Source organism: Hyla sarda, chromosome 4, assembly GCF_029499605.1.
Source record: "Hyla sarda isolate aHylSar1 chromosome 4, aHylSar1.hap1, whole genome shotgun sequence".
Classification (NCBI taxonomy): domain Eukaryota; kingdom Metazoa; phylum Chordata; class Amphibia; order Anura; family Hylidae; genus Hyla; species Hyla sarda.
The window spans coordinates 288,900,755-288,918,443 of record NC_079192.1 but is presented as its reverse complement, the minus strand read 5'-3'; the positions used below and the strand labels follow the sequence as shown (position 1 = coordinate 288,918,443).

The 17,689-nt window shown below is 40.9% G+C and overlaps 1 protein-coding gene across 1 annotated transcript in view; it reads left to right on the top strand.

The window, feature by feature from the left end:
* The window catches only part of NUAK1 (NUAK family kinase 1), a 104,621-nt gene extending 87,187 nt beyond the window's left edge, over positions 1 to 17,434 (top strand). Inside the window, exons 5-7 of the mRNA XM_056574469.1 lie at positions 8,018 to 8,137; positions 9,855 to 9,987; positions 12,316 to 17,434. Of these exons, the coding sequence (XP_056430444.1) occupies positions 8,018 to 8,137; positions 9,855 to 9,987; positions 12,316 to 13,427 (1,365 nt within the window). The 3' untranslated portion in view covers positions 13,428 to 17,434. The remainder of the gene's footprint in view (positions 1 to 8,017; positions 8,138 to 9,854; positions 9,988 to 12,315) is intronic.
* The last annotated feature ends 255 nt before the right edge of the window (positions 17,435 to 17,689 follow it).

Below are 17,689 nucleotides of genomic sequence, written 5' to 3'. Positions count from 1 at the left end.
AATCCAAATCTGGTTACTCTTGTTATCTCTCATGTATCATATTTAATCTCATTTTAAACTGTATGTAAAGCTAAAGGACAATTATCTAGAACGTACAGTACCAGCATTACATCTTCCTTCTTGTCCCACCTCCAGTTTATTCCTAAATCTTGTGATACTTGTTATCTCTTATGTATCGTATTTTATTGTCATTTTAACTGTTGAGATATAAATGATTATCTAGCACTATCTACGTGTTGCAGGGCACAGTCTTTATCCCAGTTACTTCAAAGTTGATCAAAATGGACAAGTTTAACCAACATGATCTTTCATCGCATAAAACTTCACAACAAACTTTAGTTTTTTTTTTTGTTCAACGATGACCCTGGTCTAAAAAGGAACTGAAAGTGTTTAAAGAGTTTGTTCAAAATTTGCTGTCATCTGCTCCATTTTGTTAAACATATATGGTCAGTTTGAACAGCTATTGGCAGAACCTGCAAGATTAAGCTAACTAATGGGGGGTCCCAATTCTTCCCAATGAGAAGTTGTTGAAGGAAAGAAGAATCTGTGTATATTGGAGTTGAACTGCCTGATCCTTTTGTTCTCAGGAAATAAGCCTCACACATCATGCATGTGTATGGGGGCATCAGGAGAGAAATCTGTCTTATGTGTATGTCCACCTTAAAGGGGTACTCCGTTGGAAACTTTTTTTTTTTTTTTAAATCATCTGGTGCCAGAAAGTTAAACAGATTTGTAAATGATCAAACAATTGAGAGAAAGGAACGGAAGGAGAGCAACTCTGTATATGGGTGGTACCAGTATAAGGAGTCTGCGGCAGTTGTGAGGGTCCAGTTACTCCGTAATACCTGCTGGATGCCTGCAACTAGATAGAGTATCAAAATTTAACAATAGAAGAATGTAGCATTCACTCACCGCAACAACGGCATCAACGGTCCCGGCTAGAGGGGATCGCGGGTCGGCGTCTTCAGGAGCGCTCAGAGGCTACAACCGGTTTGTTTCACGTGCTGTTGCGCGCTTCGTCCGGCCTGTCCGAAGGCAACAGCGCGTGAAACAAACCGGTTGTAGCCTCTGAGCACTCCTGAAGTCCTGAAGACGCTGACCCGCGATCCCCTCTAGCCGGGAATGTTGATGCCTTTGTTGCGGTGAGTGAATGCTACATTCTTCTATTGTTACATTAAGATTTGTAAATTACTTCTATTAAAAATCTTAATCCTTCCTTATTAGCTGCTGAATACTACATAGGAAATTATTTTCTTTTTGGAACACAGTGCTCTCTGCTGACATCTCTGTCCATTTTAGGAACTGTCCAGAGCAGCATATGTTTTCTATGGGGGGTTTCTCCTACTCTGGATAGTTCTTAAAATGGACAGAGATGTCAGCAGAGAGCACTGTGGTCATGATGTCAGCAGAGAGCTCTGTCTTCCAAAAAGAAAACCATTTCCTCTGTAGTATTCAGCAGCTAATAAGTACTGGAAGGATTAAGATTTTTTAATAGAAGTCATTTACAAATCTCATATCTTGATGCAGAAGAAAAGTGAAAAAAGTCGGCAAACTCACCATGGACTTCTTTTTCAGGGTTGTTTCTTTATTGCATACTCACATATAAAAATAGGTGCACAGGGGGGAGAGAGGGATCACAGTGGGGGGTATTCACTGTCTGGCGACAGAATCTGTTTCGCTCGGTACTCGAGCTTCTTCTGGCCAGAAGAAGCTTGAGTACCGAGCGAAACAGATTCTGTTGCCAGACAGTGAATACCCCCCACTGTGATCCCTCTCTCCCCCCTCTGCACCTATTTTTATATGTGAGTATGCAATAAAGAAACAACCCTGAAAAAGAAGTCCATGTGAGTTTGCTGACTTTTTTCACTTTTCTTCTGCATCAAGATATGAGATTTGCTATTACTAGTCAGAGGACCACGTCACACGTCCCATAGTCCAAGTCCATGCAAGTATCAGCAGCAGTGCCGGAATAATTTACAAATCTGTTTAACTTTCTGGCACCAGTTGATTTAAAAAAAAAAGGTTCTCCACCAGAGTACCCCTTTAATGGTCAGTATGAGCAATGCGTATGTGTCAGTGTACTGACTGTTCACCAGACAATTGTTTATTCATCTGTCCAAACTACTTCAATCTAATGTGTATGGCCACCTTTCACTTATAGGTGAAGATGTGCAATGTGTCGTCTGCACGCTATTAACCTATATTGACCTTGTCTCTAAACACAAGGCAATCCATTATTTCAATTCCAGGTTTTGTAGAATTTTACAAATTGCTCTCTTGTAAACATAGACTGATTTGCATAACTTACAACTCATTATGCAAAGATGCAGAATGAGAGCATTTCTGACTAGTACATGCAGGAGACCCTATTGTTGTTGTAAATTCCTGAGTCAGAAATGACAAAAGTGGTCTAATAGTTTGTACTGTGCATAGTTGTAGGTATGCGACTCAAGGTCAAGTCAACCACTGTGACAGAGTAAGAAAACAAGTGCACCGTGTATAGTCAGTGAATGTTGAACATGCAAGAACACTTTGTAATAATTAATCCTAATTGCATTTTTGAAATAGCATTGTTGTATTATTATAGGCCAAATACTTACAGAATCCAAAGAATCTACTTTACATTCTTTTCGTTACAATAGTTATGGAGCTCGTGAGAAGGAGAGAAGGAAAACTTTCCCTAAAGGCTTATGCACCCTGGCATATAATGGCTTTATATGGTCTCTGAATTGTACAGAGCTGTTATACTGCACCTATAGATATATGTGGACTAGTACTCTACAGTTAATATCTGTGTTATTCTGTATGAACCCTAGAAAAGGATGCCATGCTATAGGTGCCCATACACATTAGATTAAAGTTGACCAAAGTATGGACTAAAATGCGGCGGTGTCTGCATAATGATCGATCATCAGACGATCATTTGTTCAAGGGTTGTTCAAGTATCAACCTACTTGTAACTAATATGTATGGCCTACCTAAAGGGGTTATCCGGTGAATATTTTGATTTAACTAATATGCCCAGACTGCCTAATAAAACAGTTTAAGGGTACATTCACACATACAGGATCCTGCGCAGATTTGATGCACAGGATTTGTAACTGCAGATTAGAAGCTGTGCTCAGTCATTTAGTTTATATTGATATCTGCAGCAGAAAATCCTGCGCATCAAATCCTGCGCATCAAATCTGCGTACGTGTGAACGTACCCTAACACACTTAACCTTCCTCGCTCCTTCGTAGACTCTGGTATCAGGGCACCCCATATGTAGCCAGCAACATTGCTTTTCTTAGATCATAGCGTCTGCAACCGTGGGAACTGACAGTGTCGTTGGCCAATCACTAACTGAGGGGGGACACCGATGCAGCCAGGGATTGACTGAGCAGCGCTTTAATGGAGCATCCTGATACCGAAGGGTACAAGGAAGGTGAGTTAAGGTTCAATTAGCTTTATCAGGTAGTCTGGGCACTGTAGTTAAGTAAATATATACACCAGACAACCCCTTAACCTGTTGGGGACAGAGGGCGTACAGGTATGCCTTTGTGTCCTTGTACTTAAGGCTGTCTGGGCATGCTGGGAGTTGTAGTTTTGCAACATCTGGATGGCCACAGTTTGGAGACCACTACACAATCTGTGGTCCTCCAGATCTTGCAAAACTAGAACTTTCAGCATGCACTGACTGTCTGGGCATGTTGGGAGTTGTAGTTTTGCAACATCTGAAGTGCCACAGTTTAAAGACCACTATATGGTGGTCTCCAAACTGTTGCCATCCAGATGTTGCAAAACTACAATTCCCAGCATGCTCAGACAGTCAGGGATGCTAGGCAGTGTAGCTCTGCAATATATGGCCCTTCAGATGTTGCAGAACTACAACTCCCAGCATGCCTGGACAGTCTGGGCATGCTTGGAGTTGTAGTTTTGCAACATCTGGAGGGCTACAGTTTGGAGACCACTACTTAGCGGTCTCCAAAGTGTTCTTCCCCAGTTGCCCAGTTGTTGCATAACTGCAACTCCTAGCATGCCTTTCGGCTGTCAGTGCATGCTGGGAGTTGTAGTTTTGCAACAGCTGTAGGCACACTGGTTGGGAAACACTGAGCTATAGTCCGTTTCCTAACTCAGTTATTCCAACCCGTGTTCCTCCAGCTGTTGCAAAACTATGACTCCCAGAATGCGCTGACAGACCGTACATGCTGGGAGTAGTAGTTTTGCATTAGCTGGAGGCACACGAGTTGGAATCACTGAGCTAGAGTCTGTTTCCTAACTCAGTAATTCCCCAACAGTGTGCCTACAGCTGTTGCAAAACTACAACTCCCAGCATGTACGGTCTTTCAGTGCATTCTGGGAGTCATAGTTTTGCAAAAGCAGATGAATGTACAGGCTACATTCACACGGGCGGGGGTTTACAGTGGGTTTACATTTTCTGCCGCAGCTCAAACTCCCAGTGGAAAATTCACTGTGAACCCCCACCCGTGTAAATATACCCTAAAAACACTACACTACACAAAATAAAAAGTAAAACACTACATACATACCCTTTCACGTTCCCCCCCCCCCCCCCCCCAATAAAAATGAAAAATGTCTCATACGGCAGTGTTTCCTAAACGGAGCCTCCAGCTGTTGCAAAACAACAACTCCCAGTATTGCTGGACAGCCATTGACTGTCCTGGCAGGCTGGGAGTTATTCAACCGCTGGGGGCACCCTGTCATCCTTGTATCCGGGTCCGCCCCTATTGCAAATCCTTAATTTAGGCCTCAAATGGGCATGGCGCTCTCTCACTTCGGAGCCCTGTCGTATTTTAAGGAAACAGTTTAGGGCCACATATGGGATATTTCCATTCCGTGCGTTACAAATTTTGGTGGGATTTTTTTCTCCTTTTACCCCTTATGAAAAGAAAAAGTTAGGGGCTACACCAGCATATTAGTCTAAAAAAAAAAAATCTATGTGTAATTTATTTGACATGTCCCTTCTCCTTACAAACAGAGTGCTTCAAAGTTAGAAAAATGCAACATTTTCAAATTTTTCCTGAAATTTTGGAATTTTTCAACAAGAAATGATGCAAGTATTGACGAAAATTTACCACTAACATAAAGTAGAATATGTCACAAAAAAACAATCTCGGAATCAAATTTATAATTAAAAGCATCCCAGAGTTATTAATGCATAAAGTGATAGAGGCCAGATTTGAAAAAAAAATGCTCCCGTCCTTAGGGTCATGATGGGCTCTGTCCCCAAGGGGTTAAAGATCACTGATGCTTTGGAGAAGATAACCAGCTGTTTGTATGGGCTTCCTTATTTACTGTGAGATGGGCAAATTATAACGATCCACTTCTTCTTTTGATTTACCAGTGCAAATTACTAAAAGTATGCAGTGTGAATGTACCCATAGGCCAAGTTCACACACAATTTTGGTCCCGTATTTATATCTGTAAAAAACTGCCTATTTTGAGGCATTAATTTGTTCAGAAGACAGAAATCTTTTTTTCTTAAAAACAGCTATTAAATAACGTGCTTAATACCATCTGTTTTTCATTGGGTTCCAGTAAACTTAAAAACTGGATATGGCGGGTTCTTCTTTTTTTGTACAATAGATGGTTGTAAAAATATTTGTGAACATTGCCATTGTCTGTGAGCCTTATTTTGAGTTGAAATTGGTACTAAAATGCACCAGAAGCAAAAAATGGCAGGAAAAAGTGTGTGAATGGCTGAAAAAAGGTTGAAAAAAATGGGTTGTAAGCTTAGGATGCATTCACACTGTGGTTGGAGTGTATGGCTGCTGGGGAGGGGAAAACTGTGCGCTACCATACCCCAGCCGGATTGGTGCCGAACTCCATTAACTTTAATGAGCCGACCAAAGCCAAACCGTGACTCCGGTCGGCTCATTTTTGTTGTGATCGGACCTAAAACCGTTGTTTACCACTTTTTGACTTTGGTCGGCTCATTAAAGTCAATGGAGTTCGGCGTGGGTGCGCACAGTTTTCCCCTCCCCCAGCTGGATCCGGCAGCCATACGCTCCAACTGCAGGGTGAATGCAGCCTTGGGCTGTAATGTGCCCACCTGCAACATTTGCTCACCCACAGTTCTCTTGTACCAGACTAAGATCACTAGTGTTTGTGGAGGTCTACATTCAGTTTAGATGAGCCCTGGTAGTTTCAGGAATTGCAGACGTAAAGCACTGGCTACATTGCGGCCACTGTGACACCCACAATGCATTAGTTTAGAAAGTGAATAATATACCATTAGCCATAGTACATGTTGCCACCTTGTTCCTGAATACCAATGTACAACAGTAGATTTACTATGAGACATAAATACAAATTCCAAAAATAGACTTTACCATATAGTGTTTCTCTAAAACCCTTCTCATATTTTCAATTCTTTTTAAATAACTAAATTGCTGGTCGAAGAGCCAAGAACTTAGAGTAATCTGAAATCCTATTAATCTTGTTTCAAGGAGTCTGACAAGTTTAATGGGAAAAGCTGATAAGCATCAGTCTGTGAGGATGGGAGTGGACTTAAATGTAAATACTTTTTTTCCTGAATAGCCATAATGAAAACATGGCTGCAGAAACCGCTCCTTCATGAGAAAACAAATATATTATGCCTTGCATTTCATGTTTCATACATTCCATGCCATTAAGAGCTATGTGTTATTTTAAGGAAAGCATAGAGTGCAATTTTAAGGGAAAATTCTTGGAGTATTGAAAGCCAGGACAAAGGTTAGAGACTAGCACAGATTCATAAGTCGTGTAAATGTTTTATTATTTTCTTCTTGACTGGCAGGACACACGTCTAAAGGCTTAAGCGCAACTTCCTGCAATGCGGCCATTAAGAACCGATAGGAGGAATTAGGGGAAATTAAAGGCTTCATCTGTGTGTGTGTCTAAGAATTAGGTTTCAGGACAGGTCAAAGGGCCTTTTAGTTCTTTTTTTTATGTAATATATTTTGCAGTACTTTTATGTAATATACTATTTGTAATACTATGCTGTATGTTTAATCTATTAAGGCTCCTTTCACATTATAAATTCATCTGTTTTAAAGATCCTTTATAATGACATTATTAATAACGGACGTTATTTTGTGACAGGAGTGCAGGCACTATTTCTTCCGTTACATACATTTCCTGATCTAGCAATTGTTGTGTGGCCCAGCTACTTAAATGAGGATTGAGCAAGGAATGCTGCACTTATTATAGTGCAGACATTGGGCTGTTTAAAAGGGTCTGCTGAACTAGTAGGGACTGACACTGGACTAACTGCTGCCCAGCATGTGAAACATACCCTCTCCAGAGACATTTAGAGTGACAGAGAGGAGGACATGATGAGTTTTGTACTCAAAGGAGAAGAGATAACCACATGTAGGTACATCGGACTGTTGGCAATGATTAAAGCTCTACTTCTTCCCTACCTTTTGCACATGGACCTCTGCACATATCACAGAGGATGCCTAGAAAACTCTCCCAAAGAATTTAATAGGGTTCTGTCCAGTCTAATGTTTCCTGTGTCCATGGGCTGCTGTAAAGCATACCTCTAAATGCTGTCCAAAAAGCTCAGGCAATATGGGTGAATGAAATGGAATTACAGTCAGAAAATAGTAACAGATTAGAAGAAAAAAAAACTATTACAGTAAAAAAAAAAGCAATCTAGGCAATACATCCCTTCAAATAATTTACACACAGTTTTTAAAGATAAATGAACCCCAATATGTTACAGACCTCTGAACAGGTTATAGTGCTAGCTGCTTCAGAAGTTTACAGGGCACAAACACACCAACTTTACTGATGTGGACCAAGTAGCATCGAGTTGTCATCATGTGGTTCTTGGCACAGTATGTTAGGTTTAGGTGTCCAGCCCTTATGCTTATTGTCAGGCCAATAAAAAATTGTATTTTCATCACTGTATAGACATTTGCTTTCTGGTTAAATATGTGATGTTAAGATGTTTAATATGCTGCTGTTACTTTTGATATAAAAACCCGAGGAAAATGAGGGCATTAAATATGTTCACCTTTGCTTGTAGATTGCTGATTTTGGTCTGTCAAACCTCTATCAAAAAGACAAGTTTTTGCAGACATTTTGTGGCAGTCCTCTTTATGCATCCCCAGAAATTGTAAATGGAAAGCCCTATCGAGGTCCTGAGGTAAGGAGTGCCTACTATTAAGCATTGTATTAGCAATATTTTGTATTATGTCATAATCTTAATGTTGAACATTTGTTGTTCTTGCCTGTTTGGACAAACATGTGATATTCCAGTCTATATCTGTGCCAAATAATCTTTGTAGTATGCATCTGAAGTGTACCTGTGATGAGGGTCCCAGTGGCAGGATACCTTTTTAAATTTGGTGACACCTATGGAGCCCAAGGCTTGCACTGAAAATATCAGTCATAAACAGATTTGGCAGACTTGCATGGGACTTACGGATAATACATCTTCTGAACATAATAGTCTTGGGGCAAGCCTTGGGTTCTGAAGTTGATAAACAATGGGGTGAGGGAAAACTGTATTTCCCTCTCTTTTAAAATACTGTAACATTACTTTCATAAAAAATTAAAATAAAATAGTTTGACATGTCACACAAACATGTTAAAAGTTTTGACCAGTCGGTCTGTCACCAATCTTAAATGTAGACAGAAGAAGTGAGCAGCTATGCGTTTCACTGGCCTCCCACGCTATGTCATTGCAACAGATGTCCTTCATAGACTACAGCCATGCACTACTCCTGGCTATATCTAGAGATTGGTAGGGGTCTCAACAATGAGACACTTACCAGTCAAAATCTTTGACATGTCTGTGTGACATGCAATTAAAAAGTACCCGCCTGTCACCAGATAAATTATTCTAAACTAACTCAGGCTATATTCCCTAACTACTCTTAAACTCCCCCCAGCCTTTAAAAAAATCTCAGAGCTCTGTCTTTTACCTTTCTTATTGCTCACATTGTATAATTTCCCAGCAGGAGAAAGTGGGTGTTTCCCAGCAGGCATGACAACACTGAAGCCTGCTGGGGGAGCACTTCCACCCTCACATAGTTGCAGTACTGTGATAAATAGAAGACCTAAGGCTCTATGGATGTTTCAGTCTGTGTTGCTATCAGTGAGGCTCTCCTGCAGCTTTCGTTCTGTAAAGATTTCTGTGAGAATCTGTGGAGCTTTCACTTTCTGTACAGCTGTCAATCAGGCTGAGTGCAGAGAAGCACTTGCTGAGTTTGGACTCCTGCCAGGCTGGGAGGAGACCAAACTCACTGTATTAATTGTGGCAGGGAGCACAACAGAGCCACCTAGTGGTCATTTTTTATATTCCTTTTTAAACATATTTATGTTGATAATTTTAAAAGCAAGTGAATGGGAAAGTGTCTTCTAATTACACAGGGAACACTATATTAAAAGTTTTATTTGGTGACAGGCACTCTTTAAAGTGTGACAATAAAGCGACAGTAAGTACAAAAAATAACTATTCAAACACATAAAATCATTATGTTTTCAGACTTTGGATGGATTTTGTTATTAAAGAATACCTAACACATAGAATGAAATTCCTCAATATGGTCAGTGAGGCAAGTCATTGTGCTTAGTGGGAACCAGTTATGTTGAAAATACAATCTAGTCTGTGAGAAGCATGTTATAGAGCAGAAGGAGCTAAGCAGATGATAACAATTCTCACAGATTGGACTGCATATTCAATTTGACAGGGAGGAAGACCCTAGCTCCCCCCCCCCCCAACAAGTAGGTAGATAACTAGCAGATAATTAAACTAGTAGATAATTAAAATTGCAATTGAAAAGTATTTTTTACTCAATATTATATGATACCATACTTGCTGTAATTGATGAATTCTGTAATATTCCATTATGTTTCAGGTTGACAGTTGGGCACTTGGTGTACTTCTCTATACTCTGGTCTATGGCACCATGCCATTTGATGGGTTTGACCATAAAAACCTAATTCGCCAAATAAGTAGTGGAGAATATAGAGAGCCAACCCAGCCATCAGGTAATTGTATGGTGGGAGACACAAAACTGGTATTAAAGGCACACTCCAGAATTTATTTATTTATTTAGCAGCATAGGCTATCATTAGAGAATAATGTTGAGGGTCTTGTGTACTTACTTGTGTAAATACTCGAGTATAAGCCGCGTTTTTCAGCACGATTTTTCGTGCTGAAAACACCCCCTCGGCTTATACTCGAGTGAACTCTCCGCCTGTCAATCCCTTCTCAGTGGTCTTCAACCTGCGGACCTCCAGATGTTGCAAAACTACAACTCCCAGTTGTAGTTTTGAAACCTCTGGAGGTCCGCAGGTTGAAGACCACTGTGGCCTTCTTCATCATCCAGACCCCCCCCCCCCTTTAGTTTTCTACTCACCTCCCCTTGGTGGGAAGGAAGGGTGAGCTGGTCCAGGCCATCTATGCTGCAGGGACCGTCCGGTGGGGAGGGTTAGTCTTTCCGGGCTGTACATTTTCACCGGGGGGCCCTCTTCATGGCGCTCCGGGCCCAGCTAGTGACGTTGCCTTGACGACGACGCACATGGACGCGCATGAACGTCCCTGTGCGTCGTCGTCAAGGCAACATCACTAGTCCGGGGCAGGCCCGGAGCGCAGAGAAGAGGGCCCCCCCCAGTGAAAATGGACTGCCTGGAACGACTAACCCTCCCCACCGGACGGTCCCTGCAGCATAGATGGCCCGGACCAGCTCACCCTTCCTTCCCACGAGGAGAGGTGAGTAGAAAACTAAAGGGGGGGGGGGTCTGGATGATGACGAAGGCCGCAGTGGTCTTCAACCTGCGGACCTCCAGAGGTTTCGGCTGTCCGGGCATGCTGGAAATTGTAGTTTTGCAACTTCTGGAGGTCCGCAGGTTGAAGACCACTGATGAAGGGATTGACAGGTGGTGATGATGAAGGGGGGGGATGATGACGGGGGTCTGGATGATGAAGAAGGTCGCAGTGGTCTTCAACCTGCGGACCTCCAGAGGTTTCAAAACTACAACTCCCAGCATGCCCGGACAGCCGATGGCTGAAGGGATTTACAGGTGGTGATGATGAAGGGGGGGGGGATGATAACGGGGGTCTGGATGATGACGGGGGTCTGGATGATTACATGGGGGGATGATGTATTTCTCACCCTAGGCTTATAGTCGAGTCAATTACTTTTCCTGGGTTTTTGGGGTGAAATTAGGGGCCTCGGCTTATATTCGGGTTGGCTTATACTCGAGTATATACGGTACCTATTTTAGCTTATGCAGCAGGCAGGGTTTTTAGCCATATTGGTGTCTATTTTGGGTTTACTAATGCATACATTTTCCATAAATCCTTTGCAGTGAGAGGGGTGGAGTGTAGTCACTTCAATTCACCTAATGAGATAGACCTGGCTACACTCCAGCAACCAGAAGCCTAAACTGCTGAGACTCATAAGTGGGTTGGTGTCAGTTCGCAGTTTTAAAGCATTTCTTTATTTAAATTGAGTTTCTAGAGAAGAATTGCCATGAGGAGAAAGTGATTTGACCTATAATAACAATTGAGGTCTTTTACGAAGACTTTAAATCTTCATACTGTTTTCATGTGTTGCATTTTTAATGCATTTTTACAGTGATTTGTGTAATTGCTGTAAATAATCCCATTTTTGCCACTATTTTCGAAAAATTACCCGCCAAAAATGCAATGTGTTAACACAGCCTCAGGGAAGGTGTATAACTACGATATATCCTAATCCAATAGAGATAGCAGTAGCAGCATACGGGTAAAGCTAGGTGGGGTGAGTCTGGCAGCTGCCAGGAGAATGTAATAGATCATGATGTCATCCTGTTGTTCACAGTAAGTTAGCTGACCTAGGACAGATCACTTACTCTGACACATTAATCACTGTCATTTATGTGGTCAGACTTGTGATCACATGACAGCAACAATAATGAAACACATGGATGCCGCTGTGCTGAAATGAAACCAATGGCGCTGTATGGCTAGTAAGGGGAAATGTGCCTCATATGGGGAAAAAGTGGAGTGCTTCTTTTAGTGCAGATCCAATTAAAATATATAGCTGTGTATTGCATTGACTCACTAAACATGTTAAATGTAATACAAGAAGTGTATTACTGTAAATGACTGCCCAAAGGGGGAGATTTATCAAAACCTGTCCAGAGGAAAAGTTGCTGAGTTGCCCATAGCAACCAATCAGATCGCTTCTTTCATATTTGAAAAGGCCTCTGAAAAATGAAAGAAGAGATCTGATTGGTTCCTACGGGCAACTCAGCAACTTTTCCTCTGGACAAGTTTTGATAAATCTCCCCCAAAGTGTTTATATTTGACAAAAATGATTTTCTTTACAGATGCCCGTGGACTGATCAGATGGATGCTAATGGTTAATCCTGAACGCCGAGCAACAATTGAGGATATTGCAAACCATTGGTGGGTTAACTGGAGCTACAAGACGAGTGTGTGTGACTGTGATGTCTTAAGGGACTCAGAATCTCCATTGCTTGCCAGGTTCATTGACTGGCATCATCGCTCCACTAACCGGCAGATGGAATCTGAAAACAAAACCAAGTGCCTTTCAAAGCCATCTGAAGCATCTCTTGATCGACAGAGGTCTTTGAAAAAATCCAAAAAGGACAATGACATTGCACAGGCATTGCAAGAAGAAACAACTATATCAAAGAGGCCTAAGAGCATCTTGAAAAAGAGGAGTAACAGTGAGCACCGCTGCCACAGTGCTGGCTATATAGAAGGTGTTATCAGCCCAGTATTGTCTCCTACATGTAACTCTGACACAGACAAAGTTCTTATGAATACAAGTGAGCTTGAGAAACCGATATTATATGGCTCAAAGCAGTCTACACCAATGCCAAAGAAAGGCATTTTAAAAAAGACTCAGCAGAGGGAGTCTGGGTACTATTCTTCACCAGAAAGAAGCGAATCTTCAGAACTATTGGACAACGATGGAACAGAGAGCAATGAATCGTCTCCAGTCAGTAATGAAACAAAGCGAACAGTTTCTCACAGCCTATCATACAGGCGGAAAGGAATCTTAAAGCACAACAGTAAATATTCTAATAGCAACACAGACTCCTCAGTGGCGGGTCCTGCCACAACATCACTGGAATCAATGGAGCAAGGTCTTGCACCTGTGGAAGGTCTATCTCGAAGCTACAGTCGTCCATCTAGTATCATTAGCCATGACATGGTTTTATCTAATGACTCTTTTGAATTGCTTGAATTATCAGCTGGAAGACCAAACCGACAAAGAATACGTAGTTGTGTTTCAGCTGAAAATATTCTTTTTATTAAGGATTTTGAAGGACTTCCCAAAAGTCCTCGGCCGCAGAACCTGAAACGTTATCGCAATCGCTTTGCTGACAGCAGTTTTTCTTTACTTACAGACATGGATGACGTAACTCAGGTTTACAAAAAAGCTTTAGAGATCTGCAACAAGCTCAAATAGTTACTAAGGGGATAACTGTTTATGGCAAGGAAGTTACTTTGCTGACAGTGATTGTTTAGAAAGTCAGAACATAACAATAGGACAACTGTTCTATTGTTCCTTTACATTGAAAGTGGGCTGTTACATTACAAATAAAATATTTGTTTAGCTGGAGAAAATGGCTCAGCTGTGGGAGAAATACATATAATGCTTACTTGTGTAGAAGGATTGAAGTTAAATAGGCACTGTCAGCTACAAAAACATTTGATATGTTGTAAAGCATGCAAAACCAATAGGTTTTGCAATTGCTTTCATTAGAAAATTTTCAGTATTTCATACTGAAAAAGCCAGTCAAACAACTACCCCCCCCCTGCCTGCTTGGACACATACTAGTCCTGCTGTGTCCATGCATCATCACCTATGTCGTGGACACACTTCCTTGATTGACAGCTGTGAGCGCAGGGCTAATAGCTGGAGGAAAAATCCTCCCACTGTCAGCTTGTGTCCCGCTACTGTCAGTGAGGACAAGCTGGGAGTTGTAGTTTTGCTAATGCTAGGGGAGATGTGAGCAGACAGCATACTGAGGGAGGGGCGGAGACCTGCACAGTGAGGCCACGCCCCCTCCCTTTGAGAGGAATTCAGACTAGTGAGCTAAATTAAAAGTGTAATAAAATAAATAAATAAAGGTGCTAGGCACATAAAAATTAGATGTACATGTTCAGGATTAGGTACTGAGTGATATATTTAAAAAAATGTTTTTTTTTGTTGGATCTGACGGGTACGCTTTAAGTCAATAATCTGTAAAAACCAAAATGTTAAAGTCGGCCTAAAGGTTAATTTTCTTTCAGTACCTTTTTGTTGCGTATGAATTGATAGATAGCATTAAGGGATATTTTATCAAATGTATAAGTATATAATACACTTAAAAATTTTAGGGAGAATTCAATAGCATCTAAAGTAAAGCCCCTTAATCATGTTTTAAACATTTTATGAAATCTATATGCTATTAATTTAATTTAACCCCTTAACGTAACTAATGTACGTCTTGGTGATCTGGTACTTAACGTACCAGGACGTACATTTACGTCCTATACATAACCGCAAGCATCGGAGCGATGCTCGGGTCATGCACGGCAGGTCCCGGCTGCTGATAGCAGCCAGGGACCCGCTGGTAATGGCCGACATCCGTGATCGCACGGATGTCCGCCATTAACCCCTCAGATGCCATGATCAATACAGATCGAGCAGACCAGAGCAGAAGATCACCGTTAACACTGATCAGTGCTATGCTCCCTGCATAGCACTGAACAGTATTAGCAATCAAATGATTGCTTTAAATAGTCCCCTAAGGGGACTATTAAAGTGTAAAAGTGAAAGTTAAAAAAGATATGTGCAAAACCCCTCCCCTAATAAAAATGTAAATTGTCCCATTTTTCCTATTTCACCCCCAAAAAGTGTAAAAAAAAAACTCAATATACATATTTGGTTTCACCGCGTGCGTAAATATCCAAACTATTAAAATATAATGTTAATGATACTGTACGGTGAACTGCATTAACGTTAAAAAAAAAAATCCAAGATTAATGCTTTTTTTTTTTTTATTCCCAAAAAAATTGATAAAAAATGTATTAAAAGTTTTATATAAGCAAATATGGTATCAATAAAAAGTACAGATCACGGCGCAAAAAATGACCCCTCACACCGCCGCTTATACGGAAAAATGAAAAAGGTATAGGTCTTCAAATAGAGGGATTTTAAATGTATTAATTTGGTTAAAAAGTTTGCGATTTTTTTTAAGCGCAACAGTAATAGAAAAGTATGTTATCATGGGTATCATTTTAATCATATTGACCCAAAGAATAAAGAACACGTAATTTTTAACGTAAATTGTACGGCGTGAAAACGAAACCTTACAAAATTAGCAAAATTGCGTATTTTTCTTTTTAATTTCCCCACCCAAATAGTATTTTTTTGGTTGCGCCATACATTTTATGGTAAAGTGAGTGATGGAATTACAATGGACAATTGGTCGCGCAAAAAACAAGCCCTAATATTAGTTTGTGGATGTAAAATATAAAATAGTTATGATTTTTTGAAGGCGAGGTGGAAAAAATGAAAACGTAAAAATAAAATTGTCCTTAAGGCCCAAATGGGCTGAGTCCTTAAGGGGTTAAAGAGATTATCTCATAAGGACAGCTTATTTGTATGCACTATAGAAGAGCAAATAGACAAAATAGAAGAGGATCCCCCACTCTGGGCTCCCCTTTACTGAGTCAGTGTACAGAGCTGTTAACAAAGAGCAGCTCATACTCAGCATTCATGTATTTTACATGGTTGGCCAAGTATTTGAGTCCTTCTGGTATGCAGTACCACATCTCTCCTGCATTGGCTACTACAGGAGAGATGTTTCGCCAGGTGAAGCTTTTACCAGATAAAACACTGAATAGGGTCCATGGTGATCAGATGCACGCCAGACCAGCTCCAATTGAAGTTAATATCATTACTGTCTGTCTGTATGGGCCAAATACTTTACTCCTAATGTTGATGTTTTTTTTTTATCATGCCTATGCCTATAGAATTCATGGCATTCTTAAAAAAAATGTAAATGTACTGACAGGTGCCCAAGCATTTTTCGTACGGGTGTTCCCAGCTTTTATGTTTTCTTTAGGATTTAAAGCACATTTTCAAACATATGCCAAATATAATTTAAGAATACTTAGCTGAAAATGAACGAGGCACTCTTCTTGGTTGAGTTGGAGCTGAGACACACTTCCAGATGTATTTTACATGAAGAACCCATTACAACCATTTTTGTTGGCAAATACTCAGTGAAGCATACAGTTCAGATTTCTTTACTCTCACTGTCAGCAAATAGAAGATGTAAAATATGGATGGCTTCAGTGTAGGATATGTGACTTGGTATCAGTTGGTTCATAATATGTTGACGGAAGTGGCTCATGGTAAGTCGAAAAGCTGCATATATGGAAGGTAACGGAATATATTTGCAGAAATGAGATTGAAATAGCAAGTAGAAAATATATGAAAGGTAATGGAACATGGAAGATTTAAGAGAATTATGATGGATCTATAAGGTGTCAGTTCTAAGAAAGTCAGAGAGGTAACTTCTACCATAAAAATATTCAGTGGATCAACTGGATCTCCTCAAAACATGCACATATTGAGTATGCGACAGGCCTGGGCAAACTATATGTGGAAACCTGTATTGCACATACAAAATAGGATTATTTGTGTAGAATAGACATAAAGTATAGTAAGTAAAGGTCTGTAATCATAACTGAAATGTCAGTCTAAAGATGTGTTCACATTACAGTCATGACAACGTTGATGGATTTATTTTGAAACAGACCCTGGCAGAGAACAGCCTTGTGCTATCCTTGCCTTCGAAAAGGAACAAAAAACCTGTGGAACTGAGACTAGCAGGGATGTGAACAGATTCAATATCACATGAAACTTTTCTCTTACAAAAAAGACAACTAGAGTCAAAAATGTTAAATATACCTATAAATCTTGCTCAATAGCTTTATACATACATAGTAAAGCTATATTTATTAACTGACTGGCAATGTAGTAAATTAGTATCTTGGCTCAGTTAAAAGTAGTTTCCCTGCCACCCTAAAAGAATACATATGTTATATATATTACAGATATTCAGGGCTAGATCATACAGTGTGATGTCCGGTGTTAGTGGAATGCAACTTGAATGGTACTGCTTTATTTTCTTACAGTGGTTTGGCAAGTTGTGTTAGCTGTGAAAACATAGTTAGTGGTAAATTTTAAAACTGGCATCCATTTTTTGTTACATAGTAACATGGTTTGGAAGGGTTACGTCCATCTAGTCATCCTGCATTGTTGATCCAGAGATAGACAAGTAACCCCAAGCGGTAGAGAAATAAGTTTTCCTCACCTTAAAGGGGTACTCCACCCCTAGACATCTTATCCCTGTTCGCGGGGGTCCCGCCGCTGGGGACCCCCGCAAAATAGCATGCGCCACCCACCTGTTTCTGCTCTGGAAGAGCTGGAGGGTCTGGGTCCCGACCACCGACTCCGCCCCCGTGTGACGTCACGCCCTGTCCCCTCAATGCAAGTCTATGGGAAGGGTCGTGACAGCCGTCACGCCCCCTCCCATAGACTTGCATTGAGGGGACCGGGCGTGACGTCACACGGGGGCGGAGTCGTGACGTCACGGACTTCCGTTCCGGTGGTCGGGACCCAGACCCTCCAGCGCTTCCGGAGCAGAAACAGGTGGGTGCCGCATGCTATAT